Raw genomic sequence first — 21,562 nt, forward strand, 5'->3', positions numbered from 1 at the left:
AGGAAGCGCGAGCTGATCTCCCGGTGCGAGCCTCCAGCCCTTGCGGGTGTCTGGTCAGCGGCAGCCCTGGGCGTCCCCGGCTGCGGGGTGAGCAGATTCTGAGCTCCCAGGCCTCTGTCCTGACCGAGGCCGCCCTGAGCTGCCGCGGGGCCCCTGTTGGGCCAGTGTATCCTCAACCTCGTTTTGGATCTTGCCCTCTAGGCAAAAAATCATAACCTGACGGTGAACTTGACCACATTCCGGGTGTGGTGTTACGCCTGCGAGAAGGAGGTGTTCCTGGAGCAGAGGCCGGCAGCGCAGCCGGCAGGCCCCTCACCCAGGTTCTCGGAGCAGGTAAGGGGATGCCACGGAGTCAGTGCTGGAGGTAGTGACATACGTCGAGGGCAGGGCCCTGTGACCCAGGCGTCGGTGGAGCCAGGATGAGTGGTTCCCAGATGGCACCTTCCCCGGGCAGTGTTCTCAAGTGCCCGCAAATGCTTGCTGAGCCCTGGCTCTGGGCCAAGGCTCACGTGGAGGGTTGAGGACACAAAGGCCCTCATGGAAGGGCCTCCCTTTGGGAGTCTGCAGGCCGTGGGGAGGCTGTGTGCAAGGACTTATGGGAGCCTGGCCTGGGGCCTGTGGAGGGCCCTCGCCGCCCCAGCTCTAAGACGTATCCCCAGTAGTCACCGCAGTGCCGTGCTCTCTGGGAAAGGCCTGGAAACCCGCCTGACGAGGCGCTGACCGGTCCCTGTGCCCCACCGAAAGGCAGTGGGCCCCCGTATGGAGGGCAGCCTCGGGCTGGGGGCAGTGCGCCGCTTGGGGCCGGCCAGCTGCAGTGAGAGCCCGGGGGACCCCGCGTGTCTGTGTGTGCCCGCCTCCCCCACACTGACACAGCCACTGTCACATAGTAGGCACTCCCTGCGTGTTTGTGGAAGACGTTTGCAAACGTGGAAGATGTTTATGATTTTTACCCAAAAAGACTATCATACAACTTATGGACAGTAACTTGTTTTGGGGGCCTGTGCATAGCAACAGTTAAAAATCTGCAAGCTATGTGTGGACATCTCCTGTTGTCTCAGGAAAATTACATTGTCTGTCGTCATTCTTTGTTTCTATTTTTTTTTTTCCAGATCTGTTACAAATAAGATAATTTTTTCATTATTGTAAATAAAATACAAGTTCCCGGGCTGGGGCTGCCAGTGCTCGCTCTGGGGTGTCCTCTGCTCAGATGGACTGACTCGGTGCGGACTCGAGGCTGGGGGCTGGGCTTCCTTTCCCCCCCGGGGGCCGCGTGGGCCTCTGACCCCCACCCCTCCCACCTCACCTCCCCGTGCTCCTCACCCGGAGTCTTCCTCGCAGGACTCTCCCCTGCCCTCCCATCTTCTGAAAGCCGTCCCTATCGCTGTGGCCGACGAAGGAGACTCCGAATCCGAGGATGATGACCTGAAGCCTCGAGGTAGCCGACCCCAGGACAGGGGGTGCTGTGGGGTGGGGGCATGGGGGGAGCTCAGCTGTGGGCCAGGAGGGCAGCCCGACCGACAGCCTGATGGCCGACGGCGCAGTGGCTCCCCTTGGAGTGCCGACTGACCGGCTGAGTCCCAGTGGCCTGCCAGTCCTCACCCCCCTCCTCAGCCCTGTGACCCTGGGCAGGCCGGCCCTTCCGCCCCCCGCCTCCTCACCTGTGCGGGGCGGACGCTGGGCCGGGTTGGGCGGAGGGCAGAAGGGTCCGTCTGTCTGACACTCTCAGGGACCCACAGCTCTCTTGAGCGGAAACACATGAACGTACTTGGCAGATTCCTGGGGTGGGACACCAGCCCCCTGGGTCCCACCCTGGTCGGACGATGCCGCAGCCCATCTGGGAGGGGCAGGGCCCTCACTTTTCCTCCCCGGTGTGACTGGTTCCTAGGCCTCACCGGCATGAAGAACCTCGGGAACTCGTGCTACATGAGCGCCGCCCTGCAGGCCTTGTCCAACTGGTAGGTGGTGCCCTCGCCCGGGGGCCGGGGGGCCTGGAGCCGCCGCCGGGTGCCCTGAAGGTGCCCGCAGCCCCTGGGCTGTGTTGTGTATGTTACCCACAGATGCACGTATACGGATCCACGTGAAAAACCGTAAAAACACACATGGCCTTTGGCCCAGCAGTCCCTCCTGTCAGAATTAGTCCTAGGAAGGTCAGCTGAGGTGTGGAGCACGTTGCCGGGGGGGGGGGGGGTTGTCCCTATCCCGTGTTCACGGGACGGTTTGATGGTCCACATGTGTTTGTAAAGATTTTATTTATTTATTTATTTATTTATTTATTTATTTATTTATGTGAGGGGGGGGGGAGGATGTGAGCAGTGGGGAGAGGCACAGGGAGAGGGAGAAGCAAGCCTCCCTGCTGAGCAGGGAGCCCGATGTGGGGCTCCATCCCAGGACCCCGGGATCATGACCTGAACCTGAATGCAGATGCTTAGCCTCCTGAGCCCCCCAGGCGCCCCCAGTGGTCCCCATTTACCGGCCAGCTTTACAAAGAGTACAGGACAGTATTTACTGAACGTAAGGGGTCAGAATGTGGCCATGGGGAGAAAGGAGGTTATGCAGCTTTGTGTGGTGCAATCCCATTTGGGGGAGATAGCCCTAATTTTTTTTTTTAAGATTTTATTTATTTGTTTGACAGACACACAGCGAGAAAAGGAACACAAGCAGAGGGAGTGGGAGAGGGAGAAGCAGGCTTCCCACTGAGCAGGGAGCCCGATGCGGGTTTCGATCCCTGGACCCCAGGATCATGACCTGAGCCGAAGGCAGGAGCCCCCAAATTCCTAATTTCTGCCTAGGATAGGCTGTTAACTCCGTGAGGCCAGGGCATTTCCTGTGCCTGGTACACAGGTGTCCTTCCTGGGAGGGATCCGGTGCCTGCCTGTGTGAGGGAGGGAGGGGATGTGTGCATAGGAACGTCCAGAAGGATCCGTGCCTAGAATCTTCCTGGGTAGCTGTCCTCACAAGGTAGGATTAAAGTCCCTTACCGTTTGCCCATCTCTAGACGTTCTAGTGTTTTTACAATGAATATGTACTTCTTAAGTAATGAGACAAGTTGACTTGAGGAAAAGGGAAGATGCCTTCAGGTTGGGGAAGGTTTCCACGGAGTGGGCTAGGGTCAGGGACAGGCGCTGGACCCTCTGTCTGTCAGGCAGCAGCCGGCCCCTGACCGCGCGGCCCCTGAAGCCGGCAGCTCTGCAGCCCCGGGAGAGGGGTGGGGGCTGGTTTGGCATCTCGGGGTGGCCGTAACAAAGCATGGCAGGCAGGGTGCTTGAAACAACAGAAATTTATTCTCTCTCAGTTCTGGAGGCTACAAGTCTGAGGTCAAGGTGCGGGCGGGGGCAGGGGCCAGGGCGCGTTGATTTTGAGGCCCCGCTCCTTGACTGCCAGATGGCTGCCTTCTCCCTGTCTTCACGCCATCCTCCCTCTGGGCGTGTTTGTGTCCAGATCTCCTCCTGGCAGAAGGACGCAGTCATGTCGGACCGGAGCCCACCCTGAGGACCTCCTTTGAACCTAATTATGGGTCCAAATACAGTCAGTCGCCTTTTGAGGTCTCCAACATGGGAATTTGGGGAGACCCAATTCACCCCATGACGGGTCATCTGCAGGCCTTTCTGGCGCAAGGGCAGCAGCACGCCATCCCATCCCCCCCACCATAGGCTCTTGCTTCCTCGACCAGCTCTTTCCAACCAATGCCGCGCACCCCGCCTTTCCTGAGCCGGCTCTCTCCCTGCCCCTAGCCCTCCCCTGACCCAGTTCTTCTTGGAGTGCGGAGGCCTGGTGCGCACAGACAAGAAGCCCGCGCTGTGCAAAAGTTACCAGAAGCTGGTCTCCGAGGTCTGGCACAGGAGACGGTGAGTGACTGAGCCCCTGACCTTGGGCAGGCACCCGGGGCCGGGGATCTTTTTTCTCTGCCCCTCAACCAAGCACTCCCTGTGCCTTCAGCCCCTCACTGCGCGCTTGTCACACTTCACCTGGGTGACCCGTGCGGCAGCCTTGTTTTACAAATTGGGGAAACGGAGGCTTGGAGAGAGTTTATGTGTCTTGCTTAAGGTGCTTGAATTTGAAAGTGGCATTGCCCCGAGCCTGTAGCCACTTCCCTGATGGGTGTGCCGAGGCCCAGACTCGTGCCATGACTATTCCCAAGTCCCGCCTGCCACCGTGTGTGCGGGAGAGACTCTCACAGCCGGTGGCTGGTCACAGCCACGCAGGGGCTTAGCTCAGTGTGAAATGAATTTGCAGACCGGAAGTTTAGGTTAGACCTGTTTCTTCAGGAAAGTTGAGAATAACTTAAAATGAGTTCATAGAAATATGCCACGTGTAAAAGCAGATTATAAAACAGTGTGATGCAGCATAACTTCCGTTCTGTCAGAATTCTGCCAGGTTTGTTTTCTGTGTGTGTCTGTTTTCCTGGAAAAGTCTGGAAATGTTGACGGCAGTTATCTCTGGGTGGTGCTATTAGCGGTGATGTTTCTCTGCTGGGCTTTTCTGAAATTTTAGACTTTTCAGTAATGAACACGTAATGCTTTTGAAATTAGAAAAAAAACACAAGAAGTATTTCAGAAAGGAAACAGTTTTCAAGCAGGCTTGTCCCAGACCCCTGGGAAATGAGGCCAAACCAGTCAAGAGTCTTTGCCTGGTAGCTGGCACTTTGTGAGTCCGGGGACATGTGAGCCCACAGGGGCTCCTGGCTGAGTCAGCGCCTTCCAGAGTTGTAGCGGACCCCTCACTGGGTCTGATCTGTCACCCCAGGCCACTTGCCTTAGCAACCCTGATGGGATTAGGACGCTCAGAGTGGGCCACCTGCGCTAACGGATCTGGTCTTCCTACAGCCCAAGCTACGTGGTTCCCACCGGCCTGTCTCATGGGATCAAGTTAGTCAACCCGATGTTCCGAGGCTATGCCCAGCAGGTAGGCCATCCGAGCTGTGCAGGGGACACCTGGGGCTGTTAGCAGGCCTGGCTCCGAAGCCCAGACCGGCATGGGAGATAGCAGTGCAGCTTGGGGTGATTGGGTGGGTCCCCTCACTGCCTGAGCCCTTTGTGTGTGTGAGGACACAGTCGCCTCCCGCTTAAGAAGTCATCTGCCCGGCCACATGGCTGGGGATTTGACTTGGGGTGGTCTGACTGCAGAGTCAGGCAGAATTTCACTTTTATTAAAGGAAACATTTGATTACAAGTTTTTATAAGTCTAGGGAACCCTTTGGAAATCAGTGATACTTTCTGTCACCTAAACTCATGGGGCCAAAACGAAGCGGAGTGCAACCACATGTATGCCCCAGTCCCAGGCCGAGCAGCTCGTTCATGTGGTCCAGTCCCCTGCCTCAGACTGCCACACAACCTGGGGTTTCACTGCTGGGCTTGTAGGAGAAGCTGGACCTGTCCGGGCGGCCCTTCCTGTGTCCCGAACATGGGGGCCGGGAACAGAGCCGTGGTCGGGTGAGGGATGCCTTCCACCCTCTCCCTCGGCCCCCAGCACCCTCCCTGCCATCCCTTCCTGGGCCAAGGGTTGCTGGGTGTTCCTGTGCTCACACCGTCGATTAGATGAACGTCTGAGTGAGAAGTCCAGTGCTGCCTGAACGCCACTCTTTCCGGGCAGTGATAGTGCTCTCCATGATCACGGCTCACCATCCACTGTTTATTAACTTGTCCCACCCCACCCCACAAGGACAGCTCTGTTTATCCTCACAGAGCCCTCTGAGGTGGGCTCTGTTGTCACCCCCATATTAGAGTAAGGGGCTAAGGCTCAGAGAGGGTCTACAGCTCACTCGGGTCACACAGCACAGAGCGGCAGAGCAGGACTCAGGCAGAGCTGAACCATTGCCCAGGCTCTCTGTGAGGGCCCTATGGAGCAGGGCTGCTGCCTAACACCCCACCTGGACTCCAGAAGCATCCTTGTCTCCGGTTCTTAGACGTAACACAGGGAACATTCCTGAGTCTGACACATGGGTGCGGCTGTGGGCCTCTGTTATTGACCGAGGACTGACCATAGATTTTAGCAACAAACACATTACCTGTGTTAAAAGGAAGAACCAGAGAGAAAAGTAGATGGTGTATTGGGGCCTGTTTCTTAAAAGAACTTTCCAGGTGCCTGACACAGGACCCACGAATCCTCTCTGCTCCCTCATGCAGGATAAGCTAGTGGTTAATTACTCTGATCTTCAAGTTCAACACTTTGCTGAGGAAATTCGCCCAGAGCCCTCCCTTCCCTCTCCCAGAACTGAGAGGAAGAGGCCCTTCTCCCCATGCCCGTGACGGAGGGCTGGGGAAGCTTGGCACCGTGTTGGTCGGTGGGGGCTCGGGGGCACTGCTGCTGATGCCGGGCACCATGAGGGGCATGTCGTGGAACCCTGTGGCCCAGCATGGCACCCGCTCCTCCCGGCTGTTGGAGACCAGCCGCCACCACTGTGTTCTGGCCTTCGGCAGCACCTGGGGGTACGGTGCTTGGCTGGGTCCCCTGGCCTGGTGTTGGAACCCTTGCTGCCCGGGCTCTCTGGTCAGTTTGGTGACCTGGTCAGAGGTCAGAATCAAAGCACCATTGCTGTGACTCGACACCCAGCCAGCCTGAAGTGGCGGCTTAGACAAGTCGTGCCCACATCTCTGGGAGGGTGCCATCCTGCCTCTGGAGCCTGTGCCCGTACCACAGGCCGCAGCGGCAAGCGAAGGGGTTGGGCCTGCGGGGACTGGTGGGAGGAGGGGGAGGGCAGGGAGGCCCCGAGGAAGGCTGGAGGGTGCAGGCGGCTGGCATCAACCCCACAAAACTCAGCTGAGCCCTCACGTGCACCTGTGTCTTAGGGGGTCCCTTCCTACTTCCACAGGCTCCCTGCCTCCCCCCCCCGCCGGAGTCCCCTCCTGTAGGGAGCGAGGTGACTTTCGAGGCTGAACGCGACCCCTCCGCTCTCCCGCACTGAGCTGGCAGCAGGGTGCTTAGGGGCAGGAGCTGGGGCGTCACGTGGACCCGGTGGGGGGCAGGGGTCGCGGCTCTGCCACCTCGCAGCTGTGTGGCGGGAGGAGAGGCTCAGGGGCTGCCGTGTCCACCTTAGGACGGGGATGGGATGGAACCGCCACAGAGGCTGTCGGGGCCGCTTGGGGGGTCTTTAGGGGGCGTTGTGAGGGCCCGCGAGATGGATCCGCTGCTGTCCCCGTCCCCAGAAGCAGCGGGGCGCTGGCAGCAGGGTCCTCCGCCCTGGAAAGCGCTGTTGACGCAGCCCCTGCTTCCAGGACACCCAGGAGTTCCTGCGCTGCCTCATGGACCAGCTCCACGAGGAGCTCAAGGAACCAGAGGTGGCGGCCGCGGCGGTGCTGGCCGAGGCACAGGACTCGGACTCGAGCGATACGGATGAGAAGCGGGAGGGTGACCGGAGCCCGTCAGAGGACGAGTTCCTGTCCTGCGACTCAAGTAGTGACCGGGGTGAGGGCGATGGGCAGGTTCGTAGCGGGGCCAGCTCGCAGGCCGAGGCGGAGCTGCTGATCCCCGACGAGGCGGGCCGCGCCATCTCCGAGAAGGAGCGCATGAAGGACCGCAAGCTCTCCTGGGGCCAGCAGCGCACCAGCTCCGAGCAGGTGGACGAGGACGCCGACGTGGACACGGCCATGGCCGCCCTGGACGACCAGCCCTCGGAGGCCCAGCCACCGTCGCCGGGCTCCTCCAGCCCCTTCCGGACCCCAGGTGCCAGACAGCCGCTTGGTCCAGCACCTCCCGCACGCCTGTAGCAGGCCGGACCCGCTCAGAACCGGGGTGTGGCTCAGCCTGCCTGGCCGCCCCGCACCCCCATGACACTGGAGGACATGTGTCCTGCAGGTTGGGTTGGGGGCCGGGGTGGGCTGAGGGCAGAGGACACACAGTGGGCCTCGGGCCCTGGGAGGTGCCAGTGGGTCCTCTTCCTGGCCGGGTTGTGGAGCCGACGTGCCTCCCCGTCGCAGCCCAGCAGCAGTCCCCTCTCTGCCCTCAGAGCCAGACAACGAGGCCCACCTGCGCAGCTCGTCCCGCCCCTGCAGCCCCGTGCACCACCACGAGGGCCATGCCAAGCTGGCCGGCAGCCCTCCCCGCTCGAGCCCCGTGAGGATGGGGCCCTCGTACGTGCTCAAGAAAGGTTGGCAGGACTGGGCAGGGAGGGGGTCTGCGGGGCACCCGCACGTGCAGCTGGGTCTGGGAATGCGGGTCGTCTGAGCAGTGGCGCCTCCCAGCCCTCCTCTAATGCCATAGGGGTGCGGGGGGGTGCCCCTCTTACTGACATGACCGAGGCCCTGGGAGGGAACTGCATACCCCACCATGTGACGCACATAGGACCCCGAGTTCCGGCCCAGCAAGCCCCAGTGCCGCCCCTTGCCCCAGACAGGCCGGTGGGGCTGGGCCTAGTCCCGTGCTGTGCCCCCAGCCCAGGTGCTGAGCGCCGGCAGCCGCAGGCGGAAGGAGCAGCCCTACCGCAGCGTCATCTCCGACATCTTCAACGGCTCCATCCTCAGCCTCGTGCAGTGTCTCACCTGCGACCGGGTGAGCCCTGGGAGTGGGGAGCCAGGGTCCAGCCTTCAGGGGCCTGGTGGTCCCCCCTCGGGGTGGGGGCGAGGGAGTGGCTTCTCCACCTGATGGCCCCTGCCTTTCTGGAAGGGGAAGGGCTCTGGTTGCCTGGTGCCGGGGTCCAGGGGATGGGGAGCAGACCCTCTGTCCTCCACCAGCCATCGGGTGGCTGGGGTTCAGGCTGCAGATTCTGCTTGGTCTGGGCGGGGCGGAGCCCTGGAAGGTGGAAACCCAGGCTGACCTTCAACCCCACAGGTCTCCACCACAGTGGAGACGTTCCAGGATCTGTCATTGCCCATTCCTGGCAAGGAGGACCTGGCCAAGCTGCACTCGGCCATCTACCAGAACGTGCCGGCCAAACCGGGTGCCTGTGGGGACAGCTATGCCGCCCAGGGCTGGCTCGCCTTCATCGTGGAGTATATCCGGAGGTACACCTACCTTCCCGCCTTCCCGCCTTCTGCAGACCTGAGACTGCCCTGGACCTGGCAGGCAGCAGACCGTGAACAGCAAAGTTCAGGCATTTGCAGGGCCAAGTTCAGGCATTTGGAAGGGCACCCACAGCTGGATGTGCAGATGTTTCCTGAGGGGGCGGTGGGGACTTCCTCAGCCACCCTGGGATGGCCTGGATTGGGTCTGAAGGCAGGTAGCGACAGGGGAGTCACCAGGCGGCAGCTAGAAAGGAGGGCGGCAGCTGAAGAGTGGGCCTGGCCCGGTGGGGAGAGCAGGGGGCAGCTTTCCGGAGCCCTCACTGTGTGGCACGAGGCCCTCTTTACACCTGCGTGATGTCAGGATCCCATCTACCTGGAGGACGGGCCAGTGTGACCGAGGTCCCTTCACAGATGGGAAGACTAGGCTCGGGGAGAGGTGGTGTCACTCTCCCGGTCACACCGGGCTGCTGGCTGCTGTCCCAGGTGTCCATCCCACCCACTTGGCCAAGATGCCTCCCTGGGCCCAAAGTGACCAAGTCTTAGTCTTGCCTGGGCCCGGGCATCACCCCACCACCCCCATTCTGTCTCCCTAGGTTTGTGGTATCCTGTACCCCCAGCTGGTTTTGGGGGCCGGTCGTCACCTTGGAAGACTGCCTTGCTGCTTTCTTTGCTGCTGATGAGCTGAAGGGTGAGCGGAGTGGGCTTGGCTGGGGAGGAGGTTGCTGGGTGAGCATGCAGCTGGTTTCTGGGACTCACTGTCAGTATCCCCCATCTCTGCCTTTCCACATCCCTCCACCCCTCCCCACAGTCCCCCATCAGTCAGGCTGGGCCTGGGCCTGCGTGTCCTCCCAGCCCCACTGCCTGGAGCGCTCTTAGGGCTTTGCCTTTCTTGCTTCTGCTTACCAGTTTGTTGGACAGAAACAATACGTGCTTTAATTTTGCATTTTCTCAGTTACCAATAGTTTGGGGGCAGTTTTCATAAGTGTTTTGACTATTTTTTATTTCCTATTTTGAAATTTCCCCATCCTGTCCTTTTCCCATTTTTCTGTCGTGTGGTTGGCATCTTAACAAACCTTTGGGAAAGCTCTTCTAAAAATTAAAATTAATTGTGGTAAAACATACATGACCTAAAATGCACTATCTTAACCATTTTGAGGTGTAAAGTTCAGTAGCATTGACTATGTTCACACTGTAATGCGTCCCTCTCTAGAACTTTCTCATTCTGCAAAATGGAAACTCTCTACCCCGAGACAGCAACTCTCTGTTCTCCCCTCCCCCAGCCGCTGGCGCCCATCCTTGTACTTCCTGTCTCTGAACTTGACAGCTCTAGGGACCTCATCTAAGTCAGCTCATATGGTGTTTGTCTTTTTGTGACTGGCCTATTTCACTCAACGTGACATCCTCTGGGTTCATCTGTGTTGTAGCAGGTGTCAGGATCTTCTTCCTTTTTTAAAAGATTTTATTTATTTATTTGAAAGAAAGAGTGAGCGAGCAAGAGAGAGAGAGCACAAGCGGGGGGAGGAGCAAAGGGAGAGGGAGAAGCAGACTCCCCTCTGAGCAGGGAGCCCGACGTGGGGCTGGATCCTGGGACTCTGGGATCATGACCTGAGTCGAAGGCAGATGCTTAACCAACTGAGCCACCCAGATGCCAAGAATCTCCTCCTACTACTACTATCACAACTACTATTAATACTACCACTAGTACTACTACTTCTACTACTACTACTACTACTACTACTACTTCTTTTTAAAATTTTATTTATTTATTTGACAAGCAGGGGGAGCAGCAGGCAGAGGGAGGAGAAGCAGGCTCCCCACCGAGCAGGGATCCCATGTGGGATTTGATCCCAGGATCCTGGGATCATGACCTGAGCTGAAGGCAGAGGCTTAACCCACTGAGCCACCCAGGCGCCCCCTATTTTTTAATTTTTTGAGGAACCTCCACACTGTGTTCCATGATGGCTGGGCCAGTTTTCGCTCCCACTAGTAGTGCACACGTTCCCTGTTCTCCACACCCTTGCCAACACCTGTTATCTCATTTTTAAAAAAATCTTTTTGATTAGAGCTATTCTAAAACAGGTGTGGGTAATATTTTGTCACAGTTTTGATTTGCATTTCCTGATGATGAGTTAACGTTGAGCATCTTTTCATGTACCTGTTGGCCATCTGTTTGTCTTTGGAAAAATGTCTCTCCAGGTCCTCTTCACTTTTTGAATGGATTATTTGGGGGGTTTTTGTTTGTTTTGCTCTTGATTTGAATGAATTCATTACGTATTCTGAATGTTAACCCTTTACCTGACATATGGTTTCTCAATATTTTCTCCTGTTCTGTAGGTTGCTGCTTAATTTTGCAAATTGTTTCTTTTGTTGTGTAGAACTTTTTAGCTTGATGTGGTCCCGCTGGTTTATTTTTGGTCTTGTTGCTTTTGGTGTTCTATCCACAACTCCATTGCCAATACCAACGTCAAAGAGCATTTTCCCTATGTTTTCTTCTAGACTTGTATGGTTTCGGGTCTTCTATTTAAGCATCTAATCCATTTCAGGGTAATGGTTGTGCATGTATGAGACAAGGGTCCGGTTTCATTCCTCTGCTTAGGATCCAGTGTTCTCAACACCGTTTACTGAATGACTCTCTTTCCCCCCCGTTGAATATTCTCGGCTCCCTTGTCAAATACTGGTTGCCCATAGAGACTCATGGGTTTATTTCTGGGCTCTCAATTCTGTGTCTGGTCTGTGTGTCTGTTGCTTTGCCGGTACCATACTGTGGTGATGACGGTCGTTTTGTAGTGTAGTTTGCAGTCAGGAAATGTGATGCCTCCAGCTTTGTTCTTGCTCAGGATTGTTTTGGCCGTTTGGGATCGTTTGTAGTTCCGTATGAATTTTAGGGTTGTCTTCTACTTCTGTGGACAGTGTCACTGGACTTCTGGCAGGAATTACATTGACTCTATAGATGGCTCTGGGTGGACAGTATTTGTTGTTCTCACCCCTGAATGTGGGGTATCCTCTCACTGAATTTGGTCTTTGTTTAGGAAGAGCTCCGTCCTTGTCCCATCACTCTTACTCCTGGCGCCAGATGGGTGGTGGTTTTCCCATACCAAGCAGTTACATGACACCCGCTGGGTACTGAGAATTCAACTCAGTTGTGATACTGCTACCTGGACACAGCATTAGATCCCCCGGGTCAAGGACTCAGTCCTACAAGACTTCCCCTTCCCAAGAGCCCGTCACAAGTCCCACTTGTCATCTGTGCTTCTGACTGACCAGCTATAGATCGAAGGTTCCAACCCCTCCTCCTTGGGTTGGGTAAATTTGCTAGAGCCCTTACTTACTAGGTAACTGATTTATTGTAAAAGGCTGTAGCTCAGGAACAGCCAGGTGGAAGAGATGCACAGGCCGGGGTATGTGGGAAGGGGCGTGGAGTTTCCACAACCTCTGAACTCCTACTTTCCCTTGGTCTCCTTGTATCCACCAGCTCCGAAGGTCTCCCAGCCCCACGCCATTGGGATTTTGTGGAGGCTTCCTCACGTATGCACGATCAGTTATGAACTCCTCTCTGTAGAACACCAGTGTGGCTGAAAATTCCCAACTTCTAATCATGGCTTGGTCTTCCTGGTGACCAGCCCTGATTCCAGAACCATCCAGAGTCATCTTGTTATTTATTTTTTTAAAGATTTTATTTATTTTTTTTTATGTTAGAGGGAGAGAGAATGAGTACACGTGTGAGCAGGGGGACAGGCAGAGGGAGAGGAAGAGAATCTCAAGCAGACTCCACGCTGACCACAGAGCCTGATTTGGGACTCCGTCTCACGACCCTGAGATCACCACCTGAGCTGAAACCAAGAGTCAGACGCTTAACTGACTGAGCCGCCCAGGTGCCCCCAGAGTCACCTCGTTAGAACAAAAGTCACCATCATCACCTAGGAAATTCCAAGGGACTTAGGAATCCTGTGGCAGGAAGCAGGGTCAGAGAGCAAATGCCAGAACAAATGATGCTCCCAGTGCTCTTAGTACTTAGGAAAGTACAAGGACTTTAGAAGCTCTGAGCCAGGAACCTTGGGCTGTATTTTCTGTCATGGATTCGTCCTAACAGTTTTTTGGTGGAATCTTTAGGTTTCCTACATATAATATAAGATGGTTGTTCGCAAACGGTCTTACCTCCTCTTTTCCTATTCAGATGTCTTTTATTTCTTTTTCTTGCCTAATTGCTCTGGCTAGGACTTCTAATACTGGGTTGAGTAGGTGTGGTAAGAGGCAGCACCCTTCTGTTGTGCCTGATTTTAGGGGAAAAACTTCTAGCTTTTCACTGTTGAGGATGATGTTAGCTGTGGACTTGTCTTAGATGGCCTCTGTTATGTTGAGGTATGTTCCCTCTATACCCAATTTGTTGAGAGCTCTTATCATGAAAGGGTGTTGAAATCTGTCAGGTGATTTTTCTGTCTCTGTTGAGAGGATCATTTGATTTTTATCCTTTAGTCTATGAATGTAGAGTATCGTGTGTATTGATTTGTGTATGATAAACCATACCTACCTTCCACATTCAAATTCCATTTAATCACGGTGTGTGATCCTTTTAATACAATGTCGAATTTGGTTTGCTAGAATATTACTGAGAAGTTTTCTATCTATATTCATCAGGGATATCCACCGGTAGTTTTCTTTTCTTATCATGTGCTTATCTCACTATGATATCAGAGTGCTGCTGGCCTCCTAAAATGAGTTTGAGAGTACCCCCCACCTCAGTTTTTTGGAAGTGTTTGAGAAGGATTAGTGTTAATTCTTTTTTTTTTTTTTTTAAGATTTTATTTATTTATTTGACAGATCACAAGCAGGCAGAGAGGCAGGCAGAGAGAGAGGAGGGAGCAGGCTCCCCGCTGAGCAGAGAGCCCGATGCGGGGCTCAATCCCAGGATGCTGGGATCATGACCTGAGCCGAAGGCAGCGGCTTTAACCCACTGAGCCACCCAGGCACCCCTGTTAATTCTTTTTTAAATGTTTGATAGAATTCACCAGCAAAACCATCTGGTCCTGGACTTTTGTTTATTGGGAGGTTTTATGTTTGTTTGTTTTTTATTACTGTTTCCATCTCCTTCCTCATGATTGGTCTATTCAGATCTTCTCTGTCTTCGTGATTCAGTCTTGGCAGGTTGTATGTTTCTAGGGATGTCCCCATTTCTTCTAGGCTGTCTAGCTTGTTCGTGTACAGTTCACTCTCTGTTGTGCCTTTTATGATCCTTTGTGTTTCTGTGGCATCAGTTCCAAGAGTCCTCTTCCATTTACAATTTACTTGTCTTCTCTCTTTCTCTCTCTGCTAACCTAGCTAAAAGTTTTTTCAATTTTATCATTTCTGAAAATCAACTCTTAGTTTCACTGGGTTTTTTTCCTGTTCTTTTCTTCATCTCGCTTTCATTTATGTCTGCTCTAATCTCTCTTATTTCCTGCCTCCTGCCAAGCTGGTGCTGAGTTTGTCTTTCATTTTCTAATTCACTGAGGTGTAGTCTGGTTGTTCATTTGAGATCTTTTTTCTTAATGTAATTTATTGCTATGAAATTCCCTCTTACAACTGCTTTTGCTGCATCCCGTATATGCTAGTACATTGTGTTTTCATTGTCATTTGTCTTGAGATACTTCCTGAGGTCCCTTTTGATTTTTTTCTTCGACTTGTCAGTTGTTGAGGTGTGTATTGTTTGTGAATTCTTTAGTTCTCTTCCTGTTCATTGTTTCTAGTTTTATACCGCCGCGGTTGGAAATACACTTGTCTTCCCAAATTCATTAAGGCTTGCTTTGTGGCCCAGCTCCTGGAGCTGTCCTGGAGAATGTTCTGTGGGCACTTGAGAATGTGTATTCCGGTGCTGTTGGATGGAATGTTCTGTATATGTCTGTTAGGTCTTTTTGGCCTGTAGTCATTCAGGTCTAGTTCCCTTATTCATTTTCCGCCTGGATGATCTACCCAGTGTTGAAAGTGGGGTATTAGAGTGTCAAGTATTATTGTCCTGCTACTCTTTCTGCCTTCAGTTGGGTTAATGTTCTCTTGAAATATCTAGGTGCTGTGGCGTTGGCTGCATATCACCCTTTGCCACTGTACGGTGACCCTCTTTGTCTCTTTGGCCGATTTTGATGGAAAATTTTTATCTGATGTCGGTAGACCCACCTCTGCTCTGTTGGTTTCCGTCTGCTGGGAATGTCTCCTTCCATCCCTCTCTCTCAGCCCGTGTGCCCTTAGAGCTGAAGCGAGTCTCCTGCAGGCGGCATATCGGGTTGTGTCTCTTAAGCATATATTGTTATGTCCACCTCGGCTCCCACGTCCTGTCCCCGCTCACCGTTGTCTGCATTTCCTGCCCTAGGTGACAACATGTACAGCTGTGAACGGTGTAAAAAGTAAGTGTGTGTGCTCTGGGCTTTCTCCCCAAATTCCCGTTCCAACCCCTCGGTCTGTCTGTGTCCCACGTGCTTCCCCGGTTCCTTCAGAGAGTTTGATCGAGACCTCACAGAGGTGACCGTGGGGGGAGGGTGCTCGCCGGGCCCCTCTGTCCCCACACCGGGACACTCACCGCTTCTCCCCCGTTCCTCCCTGCCAGGTTGCGGAACGGGGTGAAGTACTGTAAGGTCTTGCGGCTGCCTGAGGTGAGTGGAGAAGCCTCCCGCCTGCTCTCTCTGCTGCTGACTGACGTGCGGTGGCGCGGCGGGTCACCCTGTATCCCAGGGAGCCTGAGCTGAAGAGGCCTGGGGCGGGGCGCGGGGGGAGAGAGACCTGCTGGGAGGTGGAGGGGCTCCTCCCTCACTCTGTGACTTGGGACGCTCTGTCAGCAACCCCTGTGCTCTGCAGGTGTGGGGCAGAGGGTGCCACCTGGAGGAAGGCAGGTGTGTGGGGAGGGACATGGCCACCACGCTGTCTGTGCTGGGGAAGGCCTTTCTGAGGAAGAGGGTCTGAGTGAGCCCTGAGCATGGGGGCTGGCGTCAGCCTCTTGGAGGGAGATCGGGGAGGGAGCAGGTGGGCAGAGCGCGGAGGCAGGAATGGGCTTGGCCAACCCCAGGAAGGGCCGTGTGGCCAGAGCACAGAGGAGTGTGGCCCAGGAGGCAGGTTCTGGTGCCGAGCAGGTTCTGGAAGCCCGCGTGGAAAAGAACTGTGGTCAGGGTTCAGACGGTCAGCTTCGTGCACGGACCAGCACCGCCCTCGGGGACTGCCTGTGTCGGCTGCCAGCGCCATCTCTGTGGCCCTGCCGTCTCGTGCGCCTCGGTCAGGGGACAGGCCGCGCGCCAACTCGGCTCCCACATGGAGCTCTTCCGTGTGTCCAGGCACTCGGTGGGCGGGACCCCTCAGCCAGCCTGGGCCTCTGGAAGGCTCTTGGCGTTCGGTTTCTTGTGTTCGCCTGGAGGGCGAGCCCTGAGTGGGTCGCACAGCGGCCGGTGGGTGTCCCAGAGCCCGGCCCCAAGCCCCCACCGGGTCACGGGGCCCCGGGCATCCCTGCCTGGAACGACCGCCGCCGCCTCCCCGCCCCCCAGATCCTGTGCATCCACCTGAAGCGCTTTCGGCACGAGGTCATGTACTCATTCAAAATCAGCAGCCACGTCGCCTTCCCCCTCGAGGGACTTGACCTGCGTCCGTTCCTTGCTAAGGAGTGCAAGTCCCAGATCACGACCTACGACCTCCTCTCGGTCATCTGCCACCACGGCACAGCAGGCAGTGAGTCGGCCCCCCCTCCCCTCCCCGCGCCACCCCTGTCCCTGTCCGGGGTGTCCGTGACCAGCCTGCCCCTCCCGCCACAGGTGGCCACTACATTGCCTACTGCCAGAACGTGATCAACGGGCAGTGGTACGAATTTGACGACCAGTATGTCACTGAGGTCCACGAGACGGTGGTGCAGAACGCTGAGGCCTACGTGCTCTTCTACCGGTGGGGCCCCTGGCAGCTGTCGCAGTGGGGTGGGGTCCGGCTCGAGGACAGACGGGTGGCCCGTGAGCCTGGGATGGCCAGCCCCTGTGCCCTGGGGCTTTACTCCGGGTGCCTTTGGAGGGATGTGGAGCTTGGAAGGTTCTAGGCTCCAGGCAGTAAGGGTGTCAGGTTGTGAGAAAGAGCCTTCTGGCCATGGGGAAAGCGGGGAACCCAAGAGGTTGAGTTTGGGTCTCCCCTGGTGCTCCCATGGAGTGATTGTTGCCAGCACTCGGGCCAGGGCAGTGGGGCCTCTAAGAGGCTGCCGGGTTGCTGAGGGGTTCAGGGGGTGGGGAGGGCAGTGGTAGGTGGCTGCGGACACACCCCTGGCAGGGAGCCCAGACATAGCTAATTCCCCTGCCCCGCCCCTGTCCACCCTTTCCCCACACCTGCCCCACCCCTGCACCATCCCTGCTCTACCCTTACCCACCCCTGCTCTGCCCACCCCGCCGCACCCCTGTTCCGCCCACCCTGCGCCATCCCTGCGCCGCCCCGCCACACCCCTGCCCCGGCCCCGCCGCAGGAAGAGCAGCGAGGAGGCTGTGCGGGAGCGGCAGCAGGTGGTGTCCTTGGCGGCCATGCGGGAGCCCAGCCTGCTGCGGTTCTACGTGTCTCGGGAATGGCTCAACAAGTTCAACACGTTTGCCGAGCCTGGGCCCATCACCAATCACACATTCCTCTGCTCCCACGGAGGTGAGGGGGCCTCCTCCGGGATCGGGCTGTGTGGGGGTGGCCGGCCGAGCCCCCAGGGCTCCCTCCCTGTGCCTTCCTCCACAGGCATCCCGCCCCACAAGTACCACTACATCGACGACCTGGTGGTGATCCTGCCCCAGAACGTGTGGGAGCACCTGTACAACAGGTGGGGCGCTGCCGGTGCGGCAGGGGGAGCCCGGGGAACAAAGGCCACCGTGGCCCCCACGCTGCCCAGAAGCAGCTGCCAGCCAGCAGCTGCCAGCAAGGAAGACACTTGAGGGCACCTGGCAGACCCTGACTGTCAGGAGGGCTGGAGACCGGCTCCAGCGTGGCCAGCGGGTCCCTCTCACAGAGAGTCCCCGGTGCGCTGGCTCCAGCCGCCCAGCTTGGATGGCTCGGGCTTCCAGGTTCAAGTCCTTCGGGACCAGAAATGGGGCTCTCACATTGAGGACGCCTGGGCCCCGGGTCGCTGTGCAGATGGGCAGGCGGGGTGTGAGCCCCTGAGGGAGTGGTCGGATAGGCCAGGAGGCCTCTCCCCAGACAGGCTTTGCCATCCGCTGGCAGGTCGGGTGCAAAAACTCGGCCCGGAGGTAGGCAGGTGGGTCAGGGCCCCACAGGGAAATGTGTCCCCATATCCTGTGGGAATCCGCTCTCCTACCTGCAGAGGGACAAGCTTCTGCCTCCCTTTGACATTGTCCCCAGGGTCTGGCCAGGTGGGCCGCGGGCCTCAGCAGCTCCTGCCCGGTAGCCAAGAGGGAAAGCAAGATTGTTAGTCTGCCCTTCAGCCTGTAAACATAGCTTTGCGACAGCCCGCCCTGGGGCAGGTGGCCGGCCAGGCACTGGTGGGCCTGCTGGCACTCAGGTCCCCCTGCCAGTCTGAGGGTGACAGAAAAGTCAACAGGCCATGCACAGGGCACCCAGGGCTGCTCCGTGGCTGGGCCAGGGGGACAATCAGGGAGCCTCCCGGGAGGAAGAGGAGACAGCTGCCAAGTGGAGGGCCGTCCTGGTTCTCTGGCACGTTCTGAAACTCTCCCTTCAGGGTCGCTCACTCTCTCTCTCTCTCTGCCCTTCCTCCGGGTGCAGATTCGGGGGTGGCCCCGCCGTGAACCATCTGTACGTGTGCTCCATCTGCCAGGTGGAGATCGAGGCGCTGGCCAAGCGCAGGCGGATCGAGATCGACACCTTCATTAAGGTGCATGTGGTCAGGGGCCCTGGGGAGGGACGGGGGCCTCTGTCGGGGACAGGTGGGGAGCTGGCGACTGAAGGGCCCCGCGGGGTTGGGCTCTGGGTGGAACACCTGTCCCGTGGGAGCACAGAGCGGCCGGAAATTGAAGGCTTTGCTGGCAGGAGGGTCAGGTTCCAGAGGCTCGGGTCCTGCTGCTGGGTGAGCTGCTGAGCCGCCGTGGAAAGGACAGAGCCCGTCCGTTCGGGGCCGGGTGACTGCTGCGGGGGCTGCCCTGTGCGTGATAGGACAGTTAGCGTCCTGGCCCCCGCATGCCAATGATGGCAAAAATCACCTCCACACATTGGCTGTGTCCCTTGGGGGGCAGATCTCCCCGCTAGTGAGAACCGTGGGGCTGTACAGAGTGACATGGAAAGGTGCATTCAGTGAAAAAAGCAAGTGGCGAAATGGCCAGTGGAAGCAGGTGTGCGTGTGTGTGTGTGTGTGTGTGTGTGTGTGTGTGTGTGGCCTCGGGCTGCCGGGAACAGGGTGACCGGGGACCACTGCCCCTCAGGAGTGGAGCGTGGGTCAAAGACAGTCAGGGATGCTGAGCTTTGTGCCCAGGAGAAGACGACATGTCAGGAGAGTTAACAGAACAAGACAGTGCCTTCCGTTAAATGGTGGCGGGGGGGGGGGGGCTCGGCCTGGGACCTCAGCTGAAGAAATTCAGTGTCCCCTGCAGATGTTGGAGGGTCGGACTGCGGCAGAGGGCTCTCCAAGCTTGTCTGGGAGCTCCCTAGTTTTCTACATAGAGTGTCCAGGGTTTTCTAAGAGGTGGGGAGGTTGGGGGACAGGGAGGGTGGGCAGGGTGCTGGGCCCGTGGCGCTGACCCTCCCCTCTGCTGCCCCTCCCTCGGCCCAGCTGAACAAAGCCTTCCAGGCCGAGGAGTCCCCTGGCGTCATCTACTGCATCAGCATGCAGTGGTTCCGGGAGTGGGAGGCCTTTGTCAAGGGCAAGGGCAAGGACAACGGTGAGTGTAGCGGGGGCCTGCCCCGCCCCCCAGCACAGGTGTTCTCCCTGCCCCAGGGCTGCGACAGCGGGTGGGGGTGGGGGGTGCCCCATCCTCCGCCGGTGCCCAGGGCCAGGCCTTCTTGCGGTGGCAGGACTGGGGCAGTCTTACTCGGCCCTTCCCTCGCGTCCTGTCCCCGCTGGTGCTTTTCTCTCCTGCCGGGCACTTTTCTTTGGGGGTTCTCTTGCCCTAGAGAAAGATTTTAGTGGCTAGATGGCTTCAGACTCTTGGGAAAGAAGAACGTGCATACAGCGTCCTCTGACCACTCATTTTCCAGAGCTGGAGCGGGGCAGCCTCCCAGAACCCTCCACAGGCCCCAGCGAAAAACGGCTGAGCCCGAGCTCTGGCCTGCTTGCGGCCGCCCTCCCACCCTCCCACCCTCGAGCCCCACACATGGGCTCCCAGGTTAGGGCTTGGGGCCTGGCCGGGCCAGCAGCAGGCCAACATGGGCCTTTCAGGGCCTAAGCACCAGCCAGGCCTCATGGCGAGGGGAGGAGCCCCGGGGCTCCCTGGTGTTGGTGTAGGGCTGGGGGCTCCCTGGTGTTGGTGTAGGCCCTGGGGCTCCCTGGTGTTGGTGTAGGGCCGGGGCTTTGCTCCGGAGGTGCGGCCCAACCTCGGGCCCCAGCTCTGCCTTCTGCTGGCTCTTCCCGGGGCAGATCCTCCCCGGCCTCTGGAAACAGCTCTCAAGTCACATGGTTGCCGAGGGTGCCGTGTGATTTGGGGAATAGTGCTCAGCGAGGGTCTGAAGTCCCAGAAATTCCCTCTGCGGGCTGCAGGGACACCCCGGGTCCCTTCCGGCTCTCGTGCTTTGGTGGCCGAGCATTCGGTGCCCGGCACCGGCCCCTGTGAGCACGTCACCCGGCCCCCATGGGCCCCGGACAGCCTCTCCGGGGTCATGGGGTCAGAGTCACGCTTTGAGAATGGCTTCTGCCTGCGGAGAGGTGGAGGCCAGTGGAGGGGGGGTGGTTCCCTCTGCCGCAGAGGCTCGGAGGCACTGAGCCTGAGCCCGGTCTGTTCCAGAGCCCCCCGGGCCCATCGACAACAGCAGGATCGCCCAGGTCAAAGGAAGCGGCCATATCCAGCTGAAGCAGGGTGAGTCTCGCCGGCTCCAGCCCCGGCCTCCCCGGCCAGCCGGCCTCCCCACGGTCCCTCCTGGCTGCCGGCCACAGTCCCACCGGAAGCCCCCGCCGGTCCTACCCAGGCCCTGTGCCGGCCTCTGCCTGCCCTTTGCGGGAACCCCACACCCCGGGAAATGGGCAGCAGCCAGAGATGTGCCTTCCGGGGTCCTTGGAGAAGCGACGTCCCTTGGAGCGTCCCGAGGTGGCTCTGGAACAGCTTTGCACGGGAGCACACGGAGCTCCCGGAGTCCCCCTGCCGAGACCATAGCTTCTCAGGGCAGGAGTTGGGGTCAGGGGAGGTGAGTGGGCAGCGCAGGCGCAGCCCCGACCGCCTGGCCTCTGGCGCCCCGCAGGAGCTGACTACGGGCAGATTTCAGAGGAGACATGGGTCTACCTGAACAACCTGTACGGCGGCGGCCCCGAGATCGCCATCCGACAGAGCGTGGCCCAGCTCCAGGACCCAGAGAGCCTGCACGGGGAGCAGAAGATTGAAGCCGAGACCCGGGCCGTGTGACGTGCTGGGCCAGCCTGTAAGTCCCCTCCTTCTGCAGAGACCCTCTCCCGTCCCCTGTGTGTTGGAAGAGTGCAGCCCTGAACGCACTGTTTGGAAAAACCCTCTCGTGAGCCCCCCTGGGTCGAGTGACCTAAGTGTCCCCAC

General features: G+C 57.8%; 1 protein-coding gene across 4 annotated transcripts in view; it reads left to right on the forward strand.

The window, feature by feature from the left end:
• The window catches only part of USP20 (ubiquitin specific peptidase 20), a 42,810-nt gene that overhangs the window by 19,030 nt on the left and 2,218 nt on the right, over positions 1-21,562 (forward strand). For all 4 annotated transcript variants that reach the window (XM_080819207.1, XM_080819210.1, XM_080819209.1 and 1 more), the window contains 20 exons: positions 202-333; positions 1,339-1,435; positions 1,886-1,955; positions 3,732-3,845; positions 4,824-4,902; positions 7,212-7,659; positions 7,943-8,083; positions 8,369-8,484; positions 8,764-8,936; positions 9,530-9,624; positions 15,277-15,310; positions 15,511-15,556; positions 16,436-16,616; positions 16,700-16,826; positions 17,386-17,555; positions 17,640-17,721; positions 18,639-18,747; positions 19,639-19,747; positions 20,807-20,878; positions 21,258-21,434. In XM_080819207.1, coding sequence (XP_080675333.1) covers positions 202-333; positions 1,339-1,435; positions 1,886-1,955; positions 3,732-3,845; positions 4,824-4,902; positions 7,212-7,659; positions 7,943-8,083; positions 8,369-8,484; positions 8,764-8,936; positions 9,530-9,624; positions 15,277-15,310; positions 15,511-15,556; positions 16,436-16,616; positions 16,700-16,826; positions 17,386-17,555; positions 17,640-17,721; positions 18,639-18,747; positions 19,639-19,747; positions 20,807-20,878; positions 21,258-21,418 — 2,556 coding nt within the window. In that variant the 3' untranslated portion in view covers positions 21,419-21,434. The remainder of the gene's footprint in view (positions 1-201; positions 334-1,338; positions 1,436-1,885; positions 1,956-3,731; positions 3,846-4,823; positions 4,903-7,211; positions 7,660-7,942; positions 8,084-8,368; positions 8,485-8,763; positions 8,937-9,529; positions 9,625-15,276; positions 15,311-15,510; positions 15,557-16,435; positions 16,617-16,699; positions 16,827-17,385; positions 17,556-17,639; positions 17,722-18,638; positions 18,748-19,638; positions 19,748-20,806; positions 20,879-21,257; positions 21,435-21,562) is intronic.

The sequence above is a fragment of the Martes martes genome, assembly GCF_963455335.1.
Source record: "Martes martes genome assembly, chromosome: 12".
Lineage (NCBI taxonomy): Eukaryota > Metazoa > Chordata > Mammalia > Carnivora > Mustelidae > Martes > Martes martes.